This window comes from Miscanthus floridulus, chromosome 8 (genome assembly GCF_019320115.1).
Source record: "Miscanthus floridulus cultivar M001 chromosome 8, ASM1932011v1, whole genome shotgun sequence".
Taxonomy (NCBI): domain Eukaryota; kingdom Viridiplantae; phylum Streptophyta; class Magnoliopsida; order Poales; family Poaceae; genus Miscanthus; species Miscanthus floridulus.
Window position 1 is genome coordinate 165897533 of NC_089587.1, and position 22348 is coordinate 165919880.

General features: G+C 42.6%; 1 protein-coding gene across 2 annotated transcripts; it reads right to left on the reverse strand.

Annotated features, from left to right (window-relative positions):
- Window positions 1–250: 250 nt before the first annotated feature.
- Window positions 251–18403, reverse strand: LOC136477487 (protein ROS1A-like). 2 transcript variants are annotated; one of them, XM_066475662.1, is made up of 18 exons: window positions 18072–18398; window positions 9121–11907; window positions 8598–8688; window positions 7079–8507; window positions 6867–6946; window positions 6409–6493; window positions 6234–6325; window positions 6076–6144; window positions 5965–6001; window positions 5796–5878; window positions 4285–4731; window positions 4117–4153; window positions 3976–4033; window positions 3773–3912; window positions 3597–3662; window positions 3383–3497; window positions 2724–2762; window positions 251–843 (listed from the first exon to the last, which is right to left on the reverse strand). In XM_066475662.1, the coding sequence occupies exons 2-18, from the start codon at window positions 11834–11836 to the stop codon at window positions 716–718; spliced, it is 5712 nt and encodes a 1903-aa protein (XP_066331759.1). In that variant the 5' UTR covers window positions 11837–11907; window positions 18072–18398; the 3' UTR covers window positions 251–715. The 2 variants fall into 2 exon arrangements, with proteins under 2 accessions (XP_066331759.1, XP_066331760.1); XM_066475663.1 differs by lacking the exons at window positions 251–843; window positions 2724–2762; window positions 3383–3497; ... (3 more) ...; window positions 4117–4153; window positions 5965–6001 and having other exon boundaries at window positions 4596–4731; window positions 18072–18403.
- Window positions 18404–22348: the final 3945 nt, after the last annotated feature.

Here is a 22348-nt window from a genome sequence, read left to right on the forward strand (position 1 = left end):
TTTCAACCTGCATCACACCACCAAAGACCAGTCCTCCATCCCGGATACCCTACCCCGAAGCAACCAATCACGCCCTAAGAGAATTTCATCCACAAGTACAATTTTCCTCCTACCAGCCCTTCACAAGCATGAGTCTAAAAAAGGAAAGAAAGAAAAGGTTCCACAATATTTTGATATAGTCACTGTCAGATCCCCACAAGTAAAAAAAAGACGGTAGTTTTCCATCTCAAAATAAAAGGGGAAAAGAAAATAGTCTATGAACAGCATGAATTGAAAAGGCTTTTCCTTTGTTTTGAAACAATCAAATAACGGCTGATGAGGCTTACATTGTTTATACTATGATCAAAGAACATGTATGACCATTGTACAGATAGGTCCATCTTCCTGTTGTACAACAACTGATTCCACTCACAGAGGTACAATTAGAACAGCTAGACTATGCACTATGTTTTCTTTTCATTTGCTATATTGAATTTCAGAATAAAGAATATGAACTCAACAAGAACAGCTAGGCTGTTACCAAAGATGGAATCTAATTTAACAGGTCATGTCGCCTCAAAACATCTCCATCACAGGTCTTCAAGGTATTGCCATTCACTACAGATGCAAGTCACTGGGTTAGAGTTTGGAGGTGATTCGGCGACTTATTGGGTCAGCATCTCATTTCGGGCTATCCATCCTCTGGTTAGCTCCTCTATATTCCTTCAATGTACTATTATTCTTCCTCTCTTGCTGCTCCAGGCCTTTTGCCTCTAACAACCTTGCTGGCAGGAAAATGCAACCTTGCATAAAGGGGCCTTGGTGCCCTCACTGTCCTATCAAAGCCCCTCACACAAACAAATCCTAAAATTTCACGGCAGAAGGCAACTACGTGTAAGCAAGTTATAGCTGATAAAACAAAGTTTGTAGTTGCTAAACATTAAGCTTGCACAATTGCTCTAGAACCTGCTAGTTTTACACAAAAGATAGAATACACTATATGCATGAATCATGAATGCAATTGTACAAAGTGTATGGTTTCTCAAACTGAGCATGGAAATCTTAACTCAGTTGAAACTGCAAGACGCAGAAAGTTTTTGCTAGAGTAACAATCATTGTGCTCCTAGGACAACCGAAGTAAAAAAAGAACCCAAAACTACCATATTCTTTCTTTTTTTTTGCATATTTCTTTGTCATATATTATAATATTTTCATAGTTTTACATTGAGAAAGAGATACCAGCACTAAAAAATGGGAAAAACAATAAGCATCCCAGATTTATTTGGGAGTAGACCAAAATTAATGTAAACCGACGCATTTTACTAGGGGAGAGTTCAGCTGACCAGTAGAACATTCATTGATTCAGTTATTCGCTTAACCAAAAAAAGGAAAGGTAGTTGCGTTTTCTGTGGGTCCCATATGCAACCGGTTGTTTCCTATACCTTGATCTTACATTATAAATTCTCATTTTCATTAGTGGTATCCCTTCACAAAAAGTTTCCCTTATCTGTCAGTTCTATCCATTTGCTATCAGTGGGTCACAATAGGGGGCAAACTTGGGTCACACAATATAGCACCCCCCCCCCCCTCTCAGGAAGCAGCCACCATCCTGCCACTCCTAATGCTAAATTCATCTACATATATTCAGAGCATCTCCAGCCACCCCAACTACCGTTTTGAACCAACTTTTCTACTACACACCTGTGGGACCCACCTTTCATATGGGTATTGGGGGAGATATATTGGGTACTGCTGTAGCAACTCCCCCAATATTCACAAAAATATTATTGGGCTACCCCAATACATATATATTGGGGATAGATTATTGGGCAACTGGTGGAGATGCTCTTAGCTTCCAACCTCCACAAATGGAGGTCAGCCACTCGCTCCTCTTCTTACTCTTACCCTTACCTTTCTCCCGCTAGCTCCAAAGACGCCATACAATTCGAGCTGTTGTGGCCATTAGTGTCCCCACAAACTAAGACAGCAATGGGTAGAGGTCAAAGAGGATGTTACTGAATGATATTGGGTTATTATTATTATTTATTTTGACCAAACTCTCAGTCTTTCCGAACTCATGCAACAAATCAAACAAACGAATTGAGAAAATGAATAATTAAGTCGAATATGAAAATAACTACCATCAGTAGGTTTTATACACGTCAAGAATAAAGCAATTGTTAGCAATGATTGTGCCACAAAGGAAATAGTTAACAATTGATGCTTGATATGACTGAAGGAGAAAAGATGAATAAACAAATAAAACAACCAAACTTTCCATAGTTCCAAGTTAAGACACTGAAAAAACAATGGTGGTTGTTGTCTGAAGTTAGGGCCATGGGGGCAGTCAACTAGATGCAAGAGTGTGTGATCTTATATGCATTAAGATCGCCACCATACTAATAGGCCTGCTGCCTAATCACAACTTGTTAAGACTAGATGTACTAGTCTACCAAGTCAAACAGTTGGGCCAGTAGTTTTTTTTTATCGAGCACACAGGACAGGAGAGCTGTGTATCTTTATATTTAAAAAAAATGGTGCCAGATGTTAGTGGGGACTTGACTTGATGATTTAATAACGTTATTAGTGGTCCTATGATGCCAGATGTTCAATAGTAATACCATTCTCATAGAAAATGGTGTTGATACCAGGATTCTTGCAAGCAATAGTATATATGCAGGACTCAACTCTACATTTGTTCATTGTAAGCATATATCGTAAAAGTAAGGAGATAAAATGGGTACCTCTCCAAAAGCATTGTTGTATCTCTTCAGTGGTTAAACCTGTTGGCAAAAACATGTAATACATAGTTAGAGCTTGGTAAACACACACACACACAAACACACACAAGGAAATAACAACAATAACAACCAAAAAAATTCCGAACAAAGATCGCTGCATAAACCACAAGGCAGTGCCATCCTGCTCTACTGCTTACTCTGTCAGAGATTGTACTCAGATGATGGTTTAATCATTCATGAGCATGAACCTTGGTTATTTCTGTGTTCTGTCTTGCATTTTTAAGCTATAGGTTCAATGTTACAGAATCTCATAGCCAGCACTAAGGAACAAACTTTGGGAAAAGTAAAATGTTTATGCAAAGTCCAAACTCTTGGTTATCATCGGGAGCAGGAAAAGTTTATGCTGAGGCTTTGGGAACTTGCTGGAGCCCGTAAGCTTCAAGAACTAGGCCTAGGTTGTAGTGGGGGGCTTGTTTAATCAGCTGTTTGGTTGGGTCGCTATTTTTCTATCCCAGGTGATTGTGTTTTTTCCCTCTTCTGTACCACAACCCCTCTGTTCTCCTAGGTGAGTCAGAGTGGTTGCTTGTAAGGGACCAGTTTCTCCTGTCTTTAATACAAAGGTGCAGCACTCATGCGTGTTTGAGAAAAGAAAAAAAAACTACCTCTAAATATTGTAGGAACTGAGGTTCCAAAGTAAACAGTTCGTCTTGGGAGGTCCCATATCCAACTTCGTGGGACATCAATTGGATTTTGGCTTGAGTAATGGTCAGCAAATACCTGCATAATGACATTCGTACCACTGATAAATCTGATGGGCCAAGAGTTGTTTCTTCTACTGTATAGCAAAAATTATTACATATGATAACTAATGTTCACCTCATTAACTTGAAAATATGTCCCATTAAGTGGGAAGCTTCCTCTCATTGCTGTTCGGCATGGTATCTGCTTAAATTTGACAAATAATGAGCACTTTTACTCTTTTAGTTTATAGATATATATAATATATAATACCCAACACACACAAAAAACAATAAGACTCAAAGGAAACTTGCCAAAAGTGTTCCTCTGACTTTCTGAGCCTGCATTTCTCGTATACTGTTGCAACTAAAGCATGTTGAACTTCCACATAGTCTACCAGTCTCCCCTGAATCACAGAATGTCTTGGGTGCATCGGTTGATTGTGCAGTTTCACCTGTTCAATTCTTAAACATTAGAGGAATTTAGAAGAACAAAGGGTTCAAGCAAATGATCTTGCCTGGGGTCCATATGGAAAGAAGATATGGACAGGGATCATCTGGTTCTCTCTGTTCGAACTGCAAAGATACAGACAAACCTAAATTTGGGATGAATATTTAACACAAAAGCAGTGTTCAATTGATATATAATGGGAACTTACTCCTTCCAGAAGAGGGTGTGAATCCGGCAGTTCATAACTGCAAGCAGGTGAAAGTAAACAAGTTAAAAAGACAGCTGTGGACCTCATCAGTGATACAGATAGTACAAGAAATGAAGGAACTTAAGTTATTATCAATGACAATAAATTTTGTCAAGGCCAATGTCATACACTTGGTGTTCTGTCCTCAGACGACTAACATTCTTGAGCTTTGGAGTTGGAATGGAAGCAGCATCAGGGGTGATGGCGACCAATGCCTTCGACATGTCAGCATATTCAATGTCAACATTGTTTGCTTGCATATAGTTCTTCAAGTTTTGTGTAAACTCCTCAATATTAAGATTAATGGTAGGAATTTCATCAGGGTCTTCACAAAAGAAATCCTCTATTGCGCCCTCCTTTGCCTCTACATTTTCAGGTTCAGGTTCTGGGCTCAGTGGTTCCTCAATTATTGGCTGATGATTACCAGAAACAGCATGCTTAGGATAATTTGCACTCCACTCAAGTTGGCCAACAGTCCCTGAATTTATGTATGTTTGGTGACAAAAATCTACAACATTTGGATCTACCGATGTAGCCAAACGTTTTTCTTCGGGTGCGGGAAGAGCAAGCCTAGCACTGTATTCATAAAAGAGTGTTACCAAATGTTTCTCAATGTGCAGTATTAAATTTCAGCCTGCAAAATTTTGAAATTGACACAAAAAAGAACAGTATTCCAGATAGTAGAAATGGACATTTCAAAGCACAGAAAATGCAACAAGCCAACGACTTTTTTTGTTTTTTTCACTAAATGCAACAGACCAGCAACTTTTTTTAGTTTTTCACTAAAGTCAATTATAACATTAACCAAAGCTCAAACTGGAGTGAACTAAGGCTCGCTGGCAATGTCACAACTATGGTTAGATAGCTACATGACATTCTGGATACAAAGTGAATTTTAGCAACTGCAGAAACAGAGCAAATGACTTTTCCCTGAAAGAAAGCTCAGTCTCTTTCGTAAACTAGGAGTGAATTGAGATTTTTCTATAACAATGTAATAACTTTCTTGATAGCTAAAAGATTATCTGGAATGACAATATCATGCCATTCACCGTGTTGCTAAATACGTGAGAGACAGAATATCCAGTCTTCCTACTTTAAGTGCTCCCATGCTCCTGCAGTAAGAATTACATCTAAAAGTGCATGAAAATATTCAACAAAAATATGGGTACATAAATCATGCAATCATCTATACACATGCAAATTTTGAGCTTAAATAAAATTTTGTGCAAGGAGAAACAAAAGATGAATCGGCATGTCAACTGAGGCAGGTTGCAGATCACACATTGCACAGTTCACAGTCGCAACTGAATCAACTGACATGCTGATTTGTCTTTTCTTTTTCTCCGTTCACAAATACTATTTGTTCAAGCCAAAAATTTTGCGTGAATATGGATGATTGCATGATCTATACATCCTTATTATTGTTGGAAACTTTCATGCACTTTTAGATGTAATTTTTATTCAGGGGAGCACAGGAACACCTAAAGAGGTGGGAGGCTGGATATTCTCTCGTAACTACACATATCAGCTCAATGCAACAACTAATGAACGGTACCCCATACATATATGTAAAGTCTAAAGAACATAATATAGCATGTCCATTAGCTGAATAATAAGGATTTTGCATTTCCTGGAATTACCTTGCAAATGCACTAGCAAAGTGCTTACATTCAGCTCTCATTGGACATGAATTGCAATTAGGCTTACTTTTTGTGCAGAAAACCTAAAAGTGGACGATAGAGAAAAAGTAAGTCAGTTCATAGTAAACCAGGCCGTGTTAGATCAATTTTTTTGTTTCATGTTTATCACCTTTCCAAAAGTAATCATTTGGTAGTGAAGCTCATACCTGCATATTGGAAGGCGTCATTGAATCTAGCCAGCTAAATATAGTACGAGAAGTATTGATTGAACTAATCTTACAATGTACGTTGATCTAGCTTGCATAGTCGAGGCCAAAGGTACTTCTGTATGTGCTCCAGCATGGGATACCTTCAGCGGTAGAATATCAGACTTATGCCACATATGCACCCTGGGTGATCATGTACGCATAAAGAATTATAGAGAATAACGATACATACATTTCCAATAGGTGCAACTGAAGAGACTCTGGCAGTGGTTGAAGTGGCACCCATCCAAGCCTCACGCATATCCGACCAACATTTGTGTCCACCTAAGGAATCAACATACAGAGCTTTAGAATAAGGAATATACTTGAAAAAAAAACTTTAGGAGGTTGAGCGACAAAGAACATACTGGAAAAGCCATATGATGTAGCGTCAAGAGGCGAACGCACTCAACACTTTTGAGTCCAAGCCCTCTAATGCTTAGAAGGAAATCCCTGGAAGAATTAGAAGAAGTGTGTATGGCATATTAAAAAATGGCAATGACAACTTGAATGAAATAGTTAACTGCTGATATGATTACAAAGGTGATGTGCATGAAGTTTTTAGTTTTCACTGTCCAATTTGTAATTAATACTTTGACAAGACCAGCTAAAGATTGCATTGATGACAAATTTACGGAAGCCTGAATCAGTGTCCTTTTTTCATGATTTTAATCAATATTACTTGTGGGACACTTAAACTCTTCAGGTTTGGTTGTAGTGAAAAAAAAAGTAGCATCATAAATTTGTATCAGTGCTACAAAGGGTCTTACAAGATTAGGAACTCAGTAGTTCTTATAATTTTCTCAGTGTATTCCGCTAGACTTACTTTGCTTTGTCCGGTTCAACATCTCTTAGCCATTCAAGATCAATGCTTCCATGATCTGTCACCAATCGGTTCAGGAATTCCTGTGCAAAGGTGGTCAAAACTTTAAAATGGTTCAAGCTAAATATCGTAGTGCAAATAAATATCAAATCAAAATATGGGTGCATGCTTGAATAACTAGAACTTTTTGGAGAGCTTTCTTTTACTAGACTTACCTTTATCCGTTCTGCTAGCATGTTATTCATTCCTCTCTCTCTGATAGTATCAGATATTTCCCGCACTTCTGCTTGCCTAACTGCTTCCCAATCAACAGTATCCCTTGCATCATGACTTCTTTGTTTATCCCCACCATTAGAAAGCACTTCTTTCCGTAAACTGTCCCAGTCATAAGTTTTCTTTTTAGGTCGACCCCGTACCTTCTTAGCTTTTGATTCATTTTGTTGAGCTTCTGATGGCCCCTTTTGAGTATCAATGAACTTCTGCGTTGAATGCAAGACCTCTGAATGAGAATTCTGGTTTTCACACAAGGCTGAAGACTGATGCCTTTCATGTGATGCTGTCTGGACTCTGGCATCATTGTCCTGTTGGCCACATCCTGATTGAAATTGTTCAGCACCCATTTGATCTGTTGAGGTAGTGTACACCTCTTGAGGATTTGAATAGACAAGTGGTTCCACAAAAGGAGTTTCAGTTTTGTTCCTCGAAAAATCATTTCCACAGGAAGAGTGCTCCTTGAAAAATGGCACTTTGTCTGAACTATGTAATGGTTGGAAGTTTTGTTTAATTACTGGTGAAAAGTCGCCTTGTTGCAAAGGATCAGTAGGGTAAAGACTAGCCTCAGATTGTGTAACACTGGAAAGATTCACTCTATCAGGGCCTGTATGGAATGATTTATCCATATGGCTGAAACATGACACACCTGTGAAATCAGACTCGCTATTCTGCACATAGGGCATAGAAGTATGTAATGGCTGATATGATCTGTTTAGATCAAGCAACACGCCCTTGTTCACACCTGAAACTGGAAGAGGATTAAGTCCATAATATTCTGATAATCCGAGCATGCCTTTTGGATCTTGAATTGGCAGAAACGCTGTGTAGTCAGTTGAGCTGCCAGTCCCGCTGGATATATTTCTCATGATACAGCCCTCTTCGGTGAAATTTTGCAACGAACTAGAACCTATTGGATCGGTTCTATGAAAGAGATAATCTGAGGAATTCTGGGAAGAAACAGCAGAATTTTGAGAAGAAATAACATCCTCCAATGATCCATCTTCAGTTTCTACCACACTTGAAAAGCCAGTAGTTGGAAAAACAGATCCTGATAGCCCATTTCCATGGGATCCAGTTAGTGACTTCCTATAAGAGACATGGCATCCTCCAGTTGCACCGTTTACTCCATACCCGGCAGAGCTTCCAATCAATTCGTTACTATTACTTTCTTCATTATCTTCTGCAGTAATTAATGATCTAACATCACTTATCTCTTCAATGAATATCTTGCCCTGCAATTTGATAGAATCACCAAACAGTCCAGAACAACTATCCTTCTGTTCAGGAGGAGTATGAGACATCTCAGCCACAGGTTTTTCAGGAACCTCTGTCTTAGCAGGAAATTTGGCAGCAACCGCCATGAAAGCAGAACTGAAAAAAGAAAAGGACTAAAATTGGTATATATATGCTAAATTGCACAACATATTCTTACTTCAATTAGGCTAGAAGTATATATTTCACCTAGAAAGATGATCTGAAACATTCTGGGTAAGAAATACACCCACGACTGAGTCCACAACTGATCCTTTCCATCGAGAGAAACGCCTGTCCCCTGTAAACAAATTCGATTATATAAAAAGTTAAGTTTTGTTGTGAAAACAAAAACACATGTCCTCCGCCATCTCACACACACTATGCATAGAAGATCCACATCTTACAAATTATTACAGTGTCCCATGTCACACTGTGAATCACTGTTCAAATGGACTCAGATATGATCCTTTCATCACAGACTAATATGGTTTGTGTTCTTCAGAGTCTCCAAAATGCACCTGCGGCTATCAAATTTCTATAACCATATAAGCTACTATTTGTCTATTTAGTGCAAACTTAATATGATTTTTTCACGTTACCAATCTGAATATTTTTGAAATATAGATCAACAATTAAAAAGACCTGACTGATGGAAACAAGAACCTGAGGTAATGAGTACAGAATATAGAAAAGGAATACTAGAAATATAAAATTGAAATGGTTTCCATACCCTGAACTAGATGCATACGAGCAATGAATGAATCAACCCGTCCTCTGAACACTCTTCTTTCTTCGTCAAGCCACTTCTCTTTATCCTTGTCCAACCCTTCAGCACCATCACCCATATCTGGCCCCATTAATAAGTTCCACATCATAGTGGTGACCGGATCCATGTTCACTTTGGCCCGAGAACGGCTTTTCTTTGTCTTCCCCTCAAATGCAACCAGTACAAGAGCATTTTTGGGTACCTCTGCCACAACCTTGTCTGGTCCGTTTATGCTTAAGAGCTTAATCTTTTGAATTATGCCATCTAAAGGATCAACTGATGCTGCTGTAGCTTGAGGAATGACACCTCCATGAATCACCTTATCTTGGTCAGAACTTTTCGACTCCACAGTTGATATCCTAGGAGTAATTCCAGTGGAAGGTTCAGAAGCATAAGTAATACCATTAGTTTTTAAAAAGTCGGTACATGAACCTTTTGGTGATATAGGTTTTGCATGACCAACATTTTGTTTGCCTTTAGTACCTCTTTCTTTTGGCTCCCCATTGGGGTTTACTACTTTTCTTGGGCGGCCCCTTTTTCTTGGCTTCTCAGTGGAGTTTGCTTCTGTAGTTACTCTAGAAGAGTTAAGATTGTAGTTCCCATTTGTGGTTGGTTGGCTTGCTCGCTGGGTAAGGGATCTAACAACTTCATCACATGTAGTTCTGATATGCTCATCAGTAGTAGCAGCAGTGCAGTGGTTACGGCCCTCTTGACTGGAAGTATTGTGTGTTTCAGACAAGACTGGCACCTTAGCCACAACGCTTTCTAAGCATTGATGTTGATGAATAGCATTACTCTGAATATAGTTTTCTGTGGATGGATTCACTGTGCCGCTCGATAACTGTGCGTTCCATGCAGTTAAGTATCCAGGCCACTTATTTGGTAAAGCAAAATTGTTGCTAGAGTGATGTGGCCTAGATGTAATTTCCCAAGGATGAATTTCATGCGCTCCATTCCTCAAGATATCACTTTCTCCCAATTGGTTCACCGTACTTTCTGGCAATGGTATGTTCGGCGAAATGAAGCTTCGGAACTGTTTATTAGGTAAAGCAATAAATCCTTTGTCATGGATCATGTTGTTTTGTGACGTAACAAAGTCAATCATTTGTTGTGAAGCTTGTGATTTCTCAAGGGCCATCAACCTTTGTATGTCAGCCAAGGTAGCAATTCCATGGTTCATAGCTGAAACTTTATTTGTGCTCAAACCATCAGAAAATGCTGACGAGGAAGAAAGCTTTCCCGCAGTTCCGTTGAGATGATTGCTATGATCCTCTGGTCTCATCCTTTTGCATCCTTCAGGATAATAAGATGTTTGAGAGCTAGTGGAAAGGGGGTCATCACTACAGAACTTCCTTGTTCTATTTGAGTTAATAAAGTCGATGCCAAAAGAAATCTGATGACCACTGATAGCATTGTGTTCTCTTTTTTTACCCATTGCAAGAACATCTGAATAGCCTGGAGAATCATGAAAACCAAAAGCTGCCCCAGTTTGGTAGTTACTATTGGTAGAAAACTTCAAGTAATCATTCTTCACAGAAAACTCGTTCAGATTTCCATTCATCACATCCCTTTCATTATGCTTGGGAGGTACAAATGGACTTTCTGGAAGTCTATAGTATTGGGCCATTTGTTTGATTATTGCGCCTTCGCCTATACAAGCTTCAGGATTGAAATTGCCCCCCGTTGACACCCTTTCAGTATACTGAGAAGCTGCTGTCATATTTTCTGGAATTCTATAACTACTAAGCATCTGATAATGTCTGGGTGCTTTTTCTGTACAATCTTGAGATTTGCTTATGTATTGGTCAAAATTGGCTGAGGGGTGTCGCATATGATCTACCGAGCTGGTGAGATGAGAGACATGTCTAACTGGCAGACTAGAATTAGAATCCAGTAACTGATTTGTTTGAACTTTCTCTCTTAAACCAAACTGAAAAAAAATTCCAGAGCTGTCCATTAGACTAGAATAATTGGTTGGCATCTGACTTACTATAGAATTGTTCAGATCAAAATTGACACTTTTAGGCATGCAGTCTGCCCGTAATCCTTGTATATCAACTATTGGGTCAACTGAACTAATAGAACTGCTTGTACCACCCCAATGGCACGATACCTGGACATTACTTCTTTCAACTCCAGATATTGATGGTTGTGTGTTCCCAGGACCAGTCTGTATCTCCGTTTCCTGGGTTTGTGATACCAGATCCAAATGTCCATGCTGGTCCTCCACATCAAAGTCCAAACATCTTTGGGCTACTCCTGGTTTAGCTCTAGTATGTGTATCAGCACCTCCTGATGGAATTTGTTCGGCTGGTGCGCTTAGTCCCTTCCTCCTGACATACTTTCTCTTTCCAGTAGGCTGATTCCCATTTTCCTTGGGAGGCTTTGGAGTTTTAGGCTTCTGCAACTTTGCTGATTGTCCTTCTTTAATGACCTTTGGCCTATGTTTTTTCCTCTTAGGTTTTTGAACCAATTTTCCATTCATGTCAGTACCTTCAAGCGCTCCAGCATCATTAACAGCTTGTGAGTTAGCAGATAACTTTTCAGATGTTACAGGGGGGTTCACTTCTCCGGTACCCAGCTCAATAGAAGATTCCCCCTGAAAGGGCACGGAAGAAGTTGCGAAACACAGATTGATACCATGAGGTACATGCATCCTTTGCCCTAGCCCCTCCTGCATATTTCTGTAACTTATGGTGCCAGTCAAATTGTTATCCAAATGAGGTACATCGTATCAGCCGCCGACTTCACCTGTGAAAGTCATGAAGACACAATACAGTCACATAATATTCAAAAGGTCACAGTTTATATTATGCAAAAACATTACAGTGAATCAGTGCACTCGCAACAACTTGAAACATCAATGCAAGAGACTCTAAATAATATCGATGGCCCTCGAGTTTTGTTTAGCTTGCTGACAAACTCTAACTAACTGGTGTTGACATGATCACTTTGACAACATTCCGTGCTCAACGAGGTATCAGTAGGTGCCACCACCAGTTTCTTGAGAACCTTTTTATATGTGTATAAAATAGAACTGTACATATAAATTGTGAACTATCGACACCAGAAGTCAATATCAAAGTAAAGCAGATTTTCTCCACAAAATTGAGTTCTACATATCAAAGAGAAAACTAACCGTGATTACTCAACTTGAAACCTGAATGAGCAAATTAAACCAACCAAAAATAAGGGAGAACTCGAGTTTGTTTCCTCAAAAGTGAAACTGAAGAACCTAAATAACCCAGACAAAGTGAGGCATTGCCTAAGCTTCTAACCAGATGCAGTGTGCCTCATCCAAAGGCAGGTAGTCAAAGGTTCCTTGCTGCCTCACCCGGGAATGAAGCAAATGATGGCTTCTCCAGTTGTTCTTCAGATATTTTTTTTGTGTGGATGTAACTTGAGTTTTGAATGTAAGCCATTTATCACATTCACCTATAAAGGCTAGCTTTAATTTATTTCACAACTATCAACAACAACAAAGCCTTTAAGTCCTAAACAAGTTGGGGTAGGCTAGAGTTGAAACCTAGCAGAAGCAATCAAGGTTCAGACACGTGAATAACTGTTTTCCAAGCACTCCTATCTAAGGCTAAGTCTTTGGGTATATTCCATCCTTTCAAGTCTCCTTTTATTGCCTCTACCCAAGTCAACTTCGGTCTTCCTCTGCCTCTCTTCACGTTACTATCCTAGCTTAGGATTCCACTACGCACCGGTGCCTCTAGAAGTCTCCGTTGGACATGTCCAAACCATCTCAACCGGTGTTGGACAAACTTTTCTTCAATTGGTGCTACCCCTAATCTATCACGTATATCATCGTTCCGAACTAGATCCCTTCTTGTATGACCGCAAATCCAACGCAACATACGCATTTCCGCGACACTTATCTGTTGAACATGTCGTCTTTTCGTAGGCCAACATTCTGCACCATACAACATAGCAGGTCTAATCGCCGTCCTATAAAACTTGCATTTTAGCTTCTGTGGTACCCTTTTGTCACATAGGACACAAGATGCTTGGCGCCACTTCATCCACCCAGCTTTGATTCTATGGCTAACATCTTCATCAATATTCCCGTCTCTCTGTAGCATTGATCCTAAATATCGAAAGATATCCTTCCTAGGCACTACTTGACCTTACAAACTAATATCTTCCTTCTCCCGAGTAGTAGTGCCGAAGTAACATCTCATATACTCAGTTTTAGTTCTACTGAGTCTAAAACCTTTGAACTCCAAAGTCTCCCACCATAACTCCAGTTTCTGATTCACTCATGTCCGGCTTTCATCAACTAGCACTACATCATCCGCGAAAAGCATACACCAAGGGATGTCCCCTTGTATGTCCCTTGTGACCTCATCCATCACTAAGGCAAACAGATAAGGGCTCAAAGCTGACCCTTGATGTAGTCCTATCCTAATCGGGAAGTCATCCATGTCTCCATCACTTGTTCGAACACTGGTCACAACATTGTTGTACATGTCCTTAATGAGCCCGGTGTACTTCGTTGGGACTTTATGTTTGTCCAAAGCCCACCACATAACATTCCTTGGTATTTTATCGTAAGCCTTCTCCAAGTCAATAAAAACCATGTGTAGGTCCTTCTTCTCCCTATACCGCTCCATAACTTGTCTTATTAAGAAAATGGCCTCCATGGTTGACCTTCCGGGCATGAAACTAAATTGGTTCATAGAGACCCGCGTTATTGCTCTTAAGCGATGCTCGATAACTCTCTCCCATAGCTTCATAGTATGGCTCATCAACTTAATTCCCCGGTAATTAGTACAACTTTAAATATCCCCTTTATTCTTGTAGATAGGTACCAATATACTTCTCCACTCGTCAGGCATCTTGTTCGATCGAAAAATATGGTTGAACAGCTTGATTAGTCATACTATAGCTGTGTCCCCGAGGCATCTCCACACCTCAATTGGGATACCATCCGGTCCCATCGTCTTACCTCCTTTCATCATTTTCAACGCCTCTCTGACCTCAGATTCTTGGATTATCCGCACAAAGCGCCTATTGATGTCATCAAAAGAGTCATCCAACTAAAAGGTTGTGTCCGTATTCTCACCATTGAATAATTTGTCAAAATACTCTTGCCATCGATGTCGGATCTCATCCTCCTTCACCAAGAGATGCTCCCTTTCATCCTTAATGCATTTAACTTGGTTGAAGTCCCTTCTCTCACGAACCCTAGCCATCCTATAAATGTCATTTTCTTCTTCCTTCGAACTCAAATGTTGGTAAAGATCCTCGTACGCTCTACCATTTGCCACACTTACAGCTCGCTTTGCAGTCTTCTTTGCCACCTTGTACTTCTCTATGTTGTCCACACTCATGTCATGGTACAAGCGTACATAGCATTCTTTCTTCTCCTTAATAGCCCTTTGGACTTCCTCGTTCCACCACCAAGTATTTTTAGCCTCGCCTCCACTTCCTTTGGTTACTCCACACACCTCTAAGGCCACCTTCCGAATGTTGGTTGTCATCTTCTCCCACATGTTGTTTATGTCCTCTTCTTCCTTCCAAAAACCCTCTTTGATAACCATTTCCCTGAATACCTCTGACGTCTCCCCTTTCAGTTTCCACCGCTTTGTTCTTTCAATCTTAGCTTATTTCACAACTATGCAGGACATTTATGAGTTGTCAAAGCACAAACCTGTCATTTCTTTTTTTCAATAAGAGCAATGTTCAAAAAAACGTCATTAATCGTCGTTTAAACGAGTTTAAACGCTAAACTTTGACCCAGCGTCTCGTTTAGGGGGTAAACAATTAATCGTTGTGCGCGCCTAGGCGCTCGCCTAAACGAGCGGCGGCGTTTAATCGGTGCGGAACGGATGGAAAACATGTTTAGGCGGGTGGGAAACGCGCGGCTTGCGGGCGGGAAAGCGTGCGGCGCATGAGCGGGAAAGCGGGAAAAAAGGGCGCGTGCGCCGCGTAGAAACAGAGCGGGAGCGCGGGCAGGCGGACGCGTGAAAGAGCACGCGGGCCCGAGCAGGAGTGGCTCCGCCAAAACAGAGAGAGGCACAGGATTTCTCGCCGGCTCGCCCAGGCCACGCCTCCCGCTTCCGTGGTGCCTCCTGCCTCGTGCCCTCGTCACTCCTCGCCGCCGTTGCAAGGGGAGCCCCAGCTAGAGCAATCGCAGGAGCAGGGTCGTCGACATCAGCCCCTCACTTCTTCTCGCGTCGTCGCTGGCACAGCCCTGCCCCTGCTTCACCACCCGCATCTGTCCTCGCCATAGCTTCACACTCTAGGAGCTCCCTCGGTCTCTCCCCATCTTTCCATGCTCATTCTCTGTAATTTTGATTTTTGCATGTCAATCACTCAATTGATGAATTGGATTGGATATTTAGGGTTAAGATTGAATGTGTACTGCCTCAGTAGCTCCTTAGTCCTTATGATGCGTTGATTTGTTGGTCCTTATTATGCTACTCTTGTTCTTGGATTAGGATTAGGATGTCGACTTCCGAAGCTGCAGCTGCTGCTGCTACTACAGCAGCGGCTCCAGAAGCCGCCGAGGTTGCCAACCACCTAAAGAGGAAATCATCTGATGAACTGTGACTGTTGTGTGTATATTTTCTTGTGATATTTTGCCTTGTGCTGCTGCCCTGTTGTTTGGAAGCTTGGCTGTACATGTAGTCATGTACAATATTGAGCTGCCCCTCATAGATGAGTTTCTACTCTTTACCTATTATTTGATTTTTCTGTTCTCAGATTATTAACTTGTCTCTCTTTGATTGTTAGCTGCTGTTGAATGCAAGAAACCAAGGAGGAAAGGAACTGATGTCAAAAACAAGTGTGCAGCAAGAGGTGTGGTCACTGTTATTACTTCTAGTTGTGTTATTAGTACTGATTTTGCTCTCAGCATCACAAAAAGTAAAAAACAAAACAAAAACGTTTAATCACGTTTAATCTACGTTTAAACTTCCGAAACTCTAAACCATAGGCTAGCGTTCGCCTAGCGTCTAGCGTTTTTTTTAACATTGAATAAGAGCATATTAATAAGTGATTTCTACAGAAAATAATGTGTCAATCTCATAGATCATTACATAAACAAAATATGCCAAACGTGAGTTGAATAAAAAAACACCTTATTTTCCGATTTTTATTTGGTACAATGAAAAATGATATCACATCAAACCAAATGTGCATGTTAGTATTTAAAAGATACATCAATACTGTACTAGCTACTATACACTTAAATCTGATAAAATATGTGAAGATCTTGTTCATAATCAAAGGACCAGTGCAATCTGCATTAATTTTGAACAATTAATGTGGAAATAATAAAATAGGAAACCACATATTTATAATAGCGGTTTTCCTTAACATATTTCTTGAAGCATACCAGAAACATCATGGTTTTGTTGTGATTGTGGCCATTGGTGCAGGATTAAGCATTTTATGAGAAGCTGTCCTAAAGAGCCATGTCACAAACCCCCTATCATCTAATGCAGCTTGCATAAATATCTGGATTCAAAATTAAGCTCTAAAAGTAAATTGTGGCAAGCATGGCACAACCAAGGCTCCTATTCCAACAGTAGAATCAACATGGATACTCACATCGTCGATTTGAAGCTAAGCTTGTTCAAAAACCATTGTAAATACACAGTGCCCATGGTATTCTCTAAGACTAAACTCTTCAAACTTCAAAAATGTGAGCCACATGCCTCAAAATTAAGCTTCTACACAAATCTCTCTCATGAACCATCATCATCCAAACCATGTCCAAACCCAACTCTCCTATCAATGCCATGTCTATATCATATAAGAATTTGTGGTAACCTATATATTACACATGGCCTCACTGGGCCCACTCTTCTTTTAAAGGCACCAAAGGCTTTGTGGCCAATGGAACTGCATGCGTTCCCAGTCCCAGGTCACACTTTCAATTGAATAACTCCGACTGCTTGCGACGCTTCGAAACTAACCTTTTATTGCACTATTTGGCAACCTGCAGAATGACCCACGCTCCTTAGTCCCAATATTAAACCAGCACCACCAACAGCATGCCCATAGGGCTTCACATGCATGTTCTGGATACCTGAACGACTCCTTGGATGCTACATTTCATTCTTCACTCAGCAAAGCTTAAAAGGCGTGCTATGGCTTTCTCTGCATGCTATGATCTATAGAGTATAGACCCAAACTTTGCTCAACAATGGCTGTGGGTTGAAGCAGTTATCCAACTCTTCGCTCAGCAATGCCAGCCGCATGCATGGAGGCTTTGGAACTAAGCTTTATTTTCGTTTCTATTTTTATAACTCCCGACTATGAGAAAGAGACCACAAATAATGTCACACAACAAGCATACATATTACATAGCACGATGACACATACGCAATAGCACCAAACTCGAGCATTGGATCACCGATGGAACTCAATCTAGCTCCCGCAGTTTTTCAGGACATGTGCACCTTGGCCCACAATTTTTTTTTTTTTGAGAAGTGGCCACAGATTTTGATTCTCCAATGACTAAGAATGCCTCGATACTCCAAATCCAAACAATATAGACATCGCGATACTCTTTCACGCGATTAGAAGAGTAATTCATCAGAAAAATGCCTAGACAACAGCAGGGCAGAGCTGCATTCGATCGGAAATCCAAAAGCCTTGGCCCCGTCTCTAAACCCGACGCCTCCCCTGTTCTCACGCCTCTAACCCAATCCTACTGCGGAACTATGGGAAACCGAGCCCAAAATAGACCCCCAGGCGGACAAAAAAACGCGATTCGCCCACCAAAAACACCTCCCGGACGAACCAAAACCTGTTCAGCGACTCAGAATCAGAGGGGGAAAAAAAAAGGGAAAACAGGAGCGGGCTCCTCTCTCTCCTCCACAGGCGAAATTCCCTGCGACACGGCCCACATTTCGGCACGCAGGAGAGCGGAACGCGAACACAGACCAACCACATACCCTCCAGAAGCTCACGTCGCCGGCGGAGCAGATCGGGCGCTCCCTCCGAGTCCCGTGGTCCCCCGATCGATCTTCGGAGAACCCGATGCAGCGGACAGCCCCGGACCAGGGCGGCCTCCCCTCCTCCCTCTGAGCTCCTCGGCCGGAGGAACTGCCGGCCCCGCCGCCCTCCGCTCCCTCCTCTTCCGCCCGCACCGCCCGCCGGAGCCGCGGGGAGGAGCGGAGGAAAGCGAGAGGGAAACAACACCAGCGGAAGAGAGAGAGAGAAAGAGAGGGGAGGCGGGAAGGAGGTTGGGTCGCTGCGACTTTGGGCGAGAGAGACAGCACAGACTATCTAGAGAGAGAGAAAAGACAGACAGAGAGAGGGAGAGAGAGAGAGAGAGTGGGTACTAGTAGCGGTACGAGCTGTACAGATATGAGCCTCCGACTGCCGTGTGGGCCCTCCACTCGTACAGCCGCGTGAGATGCGAATGCGATGGCTTTCACCGCCAGGGCGACGAGGCCACGGCCAGCCGGCAAGCCCGGCACGTGTTTTTCACCTCGCGCCGAGTCCGAGACACGCAGAAGCTGGAACCGCGTCCGCGTGCGGTTGAGGACGGGCTGGCGGGCGGCCGCGCAACACCACCTGTCGCCTAGAGCGTGCCTTCACGGTGTGTTTGGTTCGAGAGATGTGTTTCGTTGGGAGTAGAAGAGAAACCGAAACATTCCACTACAGAATATACCTGATATATTCGCACAAGACGGGGCGTCCCACTACAATGGCGTGAGCATCGTCTTCAGCCTGCAGCGATTTCTCTCTCCTCCGATGTCATTCTTCCTTCTTCGGCGCTGGTCAAGCGAAGCCGAGCAGTGAGATCCGGCGCAAGCCATTCGCCGCCACCGAGATCCAGCACGGGCGAGCTCCGCCCCAGCGTGGCGCGACCCCAGCTTGAGGACCTCCTTCACAATGCGGCGTCCGGCACGGCCCTAGAGCTTCGCGAATCCGACCGTCTTCTTCCTCGTGAGATCTGGCAGCCTTGTCTTCCCCGCGCTTGAGCTCGCAGCTGCCTCGTCCGGGTGGTGCGGCGGGTTGGGAAAGGGCCACGCGGTTCGGCGCCACCGTGTGGCCCAACCCTGAAGCGCGTGGACGGGATCCGGCCTTGTGCCATGTGGTGGAGCTCGCCGGCGGAGGAAGCGCTCAGTGGCTCGCTGCCGAGCTCAGGGCAGAGGAGGCCCATGGCGGTGGGCAGCCGAGCTCGGGGCGGAGGACGGAAGAGGCACGGGGCGGGCGGCGTCGGGAGGAAGAGATAAGGAGAGAGAGGAAGAGATAAGGAGAAGAGAAGGAAAAAAAAACTTACAAATGGGTCCCACTTGTCGGTAGCTCATCCCACTTTTTATGTCTCTGAACCAAACACAAAATGGGTCGATCCCGTCCCTCGTCAACCAAACAGAAAATGGAGTCATTCCGTCTCCGTCTCATTCCATAAATCAGAGATAGGACTGTCTCACTCCACCTTGACTCGAACAAAACGCTGCCTTATTTGCATGCCCGATTCGCCCCCCGGTTCCGTTCAAGGCCTTCCGCTTCTGCGCCCGCCTCGGGGTGGCAGGAAGTGATGGCGTGCCTCGCGGATTGGACGGCTGGGCAGGACCCGAACTCGGTGGGTGGGAGCGAATCTTGGAGCGTTATGCAAGGCAGGGGTTTGGTAGGGTCCGCGGCGGTTTTACAGCAGGTACGGCACTACGGCTGGCCAGCGGCTATACATATCGATACGAATCTCCGCTTTTAACTCGTACAGGGAAAAGACAGAGGAGAGAGAGAGTCGATTCACAGCTAGTGGGGCCCGACACCCAACGAAGCAGGAGTGTTGTCCTATTTTCGACTCAGCCCTTGTTTAGTTCCAGGAATTTGGATTTTGGGGCTACTGTAGCACGTTCGTTTTTATTTGACAAATAGTGTTTAAACATGGACTAATTAGGCTCAAAACGTTCGTCTCGCAATTTCCCACCAAACTGTGTAATTAGTTTTTCTTTTCGTCTACATTTAATGCTCCATGCACGGGCCGCAAACATTCGATGTGACAGATACTGTAGCAACTTTTTGGAAGTTGGGATGGAACTAAACAAGGGCTCAATAAGGTTCCACCTCTATTTCCTTGTCTCTGGTGCCGGATGGTTCGACGACAAACATCTAAAAATAGAAAAGAAATCTATGTTTCCTTCTTTTATCAATGTAACTCATGTCCTTGGTATCAATGTGTATCACTAACAGCGTTGGAGGTCAAATATCGCAAACTCATTTACTATAGCGGGTACCTTTAATGCAACCGGCAAGTCTGAAGTCTAGGGCACTCTTTGCTCACCTCAGATGCCTTCATCGTTTCATCATGTCACTCATGTCCATCGCTCTGCTGCCCATATGAGGTTCTCACTACCTTGCGCTGCTCTGCATCTTGCTTGCGCAGTCCATCGCATGTAGAAACCTGCTATCGCCTCGACAAACGCGTCTGCCGCCTCTACACCCTCTAGTGACCTCCTACAAGAATATGCATGCACCAGTTGCCATGTCGTCCTACCAACACTCCTTGCTTCATGCCCACACACTTTGTCGCATGAGGAAATTTGCAACCACCACTTCGACCACTGTGTTGACCACCTATATGCTGCCAACAACCCGCTAAGGAGGCACTCGCGTTCGCCGCCACTACTTCCTCCTCGTGTTGTCTGCCTTATTTTCTACTCGTGTCTGACTGCATGCTCATTTCTTCCGCCTCATCAAAGTAGCCAGGTAGAAGTGTGCGGATGGAGCACCGATAGCGGAGCTATTTACTTAGAATGTGATCTGAAGAACAATTGGCTAGAGGGTGCGGACAACTGGATGGGCCCAATATCATAGAAACGTGTCAAACAGCATATGGAAAAATCCTTCCTAATTTCAATATTAGATTGATACCACCAAATTTTAACACATTTTGATATTAAACTCCTCTCAACAAAATTAGCTACCAACATGAAAAAAACTTGATGATTGAGATGTAAGGCGGACATCGAAGTTTGGTTGTAGCTAAAATTGACAGTATAATGAATGTTGAACTCTTGGTACAATTTCCAACAAATAATGTTAGACGAGGAGTCTAGATCCATCATGGTTGCACATAGCTGCTTGCATTAGGTAGACTTGTGCATTACATTATTTTTACCTGTCACTTCGTGATAGAACCGCTCAATTTATACAAGATTAAGTACGGTTGTCCCCGCTAACATGTTGACACGCGCATACTTTCACTTATATAAACCCGGTAGTTCGCCGAGTGTCACGAAGGACCTCGGTAAATCAACATCACAACCAAGATCGCATGATTAAGCAAATACACATCACATATGCAGAGTTACAACATAAATAATATTACAAATGGTTTCATAAATAATAGTATAAGTTTGGGTTTCAAAATCGATTAGTGAAAACAACATAGCTTTCAAAAGATTACACTAATATAAGTTCTAAATACATTGCTAGCATAAATGACATCCTCAAACAAAAGCATATAGATGAGAAATAAATATAGAGTCACCGAGCCCACCGGCGGTTAGCCACCATCTTCAGCAGGCCAAGAATTTTACCTGCAACATGGTGCGATAAACCATGAGTACTCGAATGTACTCAGCTAGACTTACCCGTCATAAACGAGAAATAAAATGACTCCAAGGATCATGCAAGGCTTTATAGGCGGAGCTAGCTTAACAACATGTTTGCATAAAAAGCGGTTATCTCAGTTATACAATTGTAGTTCCATCATCAAGTTAATTATAGCTATCCATCTCTAGATTAGCAACTATCATGTGCCAAACATGTGGTATATCATTTTAGAGCATACGATAGTAACCATAACAGGTGTAGTAATTCCATATTTATCCGAACCATCAACTTTCATAATACAATTACTACGATGTTGGGGCTAGCCAAGTTTCTCACTATCTGGGAGAGACGGCGATTCGAATCGATTTCAACTAGCTAGGAATTTATTCCTAACACAAACCCAGGCATACCACGCGAAGGCAGCCTTAGGTCACCTTTGGTACAACTTAGGTACATATTTCGCGGGTCCGTACAGCGCCGCACAATCAGGTCACTCAAGCCATGCCTGCCCATAGTCCCAAACCAGGTCACTCAGGTCATGCTTGCCCCATGGTCTATTGATCCGCTCCCCGCAGAGGGCGCACAACAGAATGAGGCCTGGCCTGAGTTGAGCTACTCGGTTTCGTGGTCGAAACGAGTTATCTAGCCAGCTAAGTGATAT

Excerpts from the sequence above, each read along its gene's own strand:
- LOC136477487 (XM_066475662.1), bottom strand. The coding sequence starts at position 11,836 with ATGCAGGAGGGGCTAGGGCAAAGGATGCATGTACCTCATGGTATCAAT. Across the intron at positions 8,689-9,120 it reads TCGTATGCATCTAGTTCAGG|GGGACAGGCGTTTCTCTCGA; the intron begins GTATGGAAACCA and ends ATTTGTTTACAG. Across the intron at positions 6,947-7,078 it reads TGCTAGCAGAACGGATAAAG|GAATTCCTGAACCGATTGGT; the intron begins GTAAGTCTAGTA and ends ACCTTTGCACAG.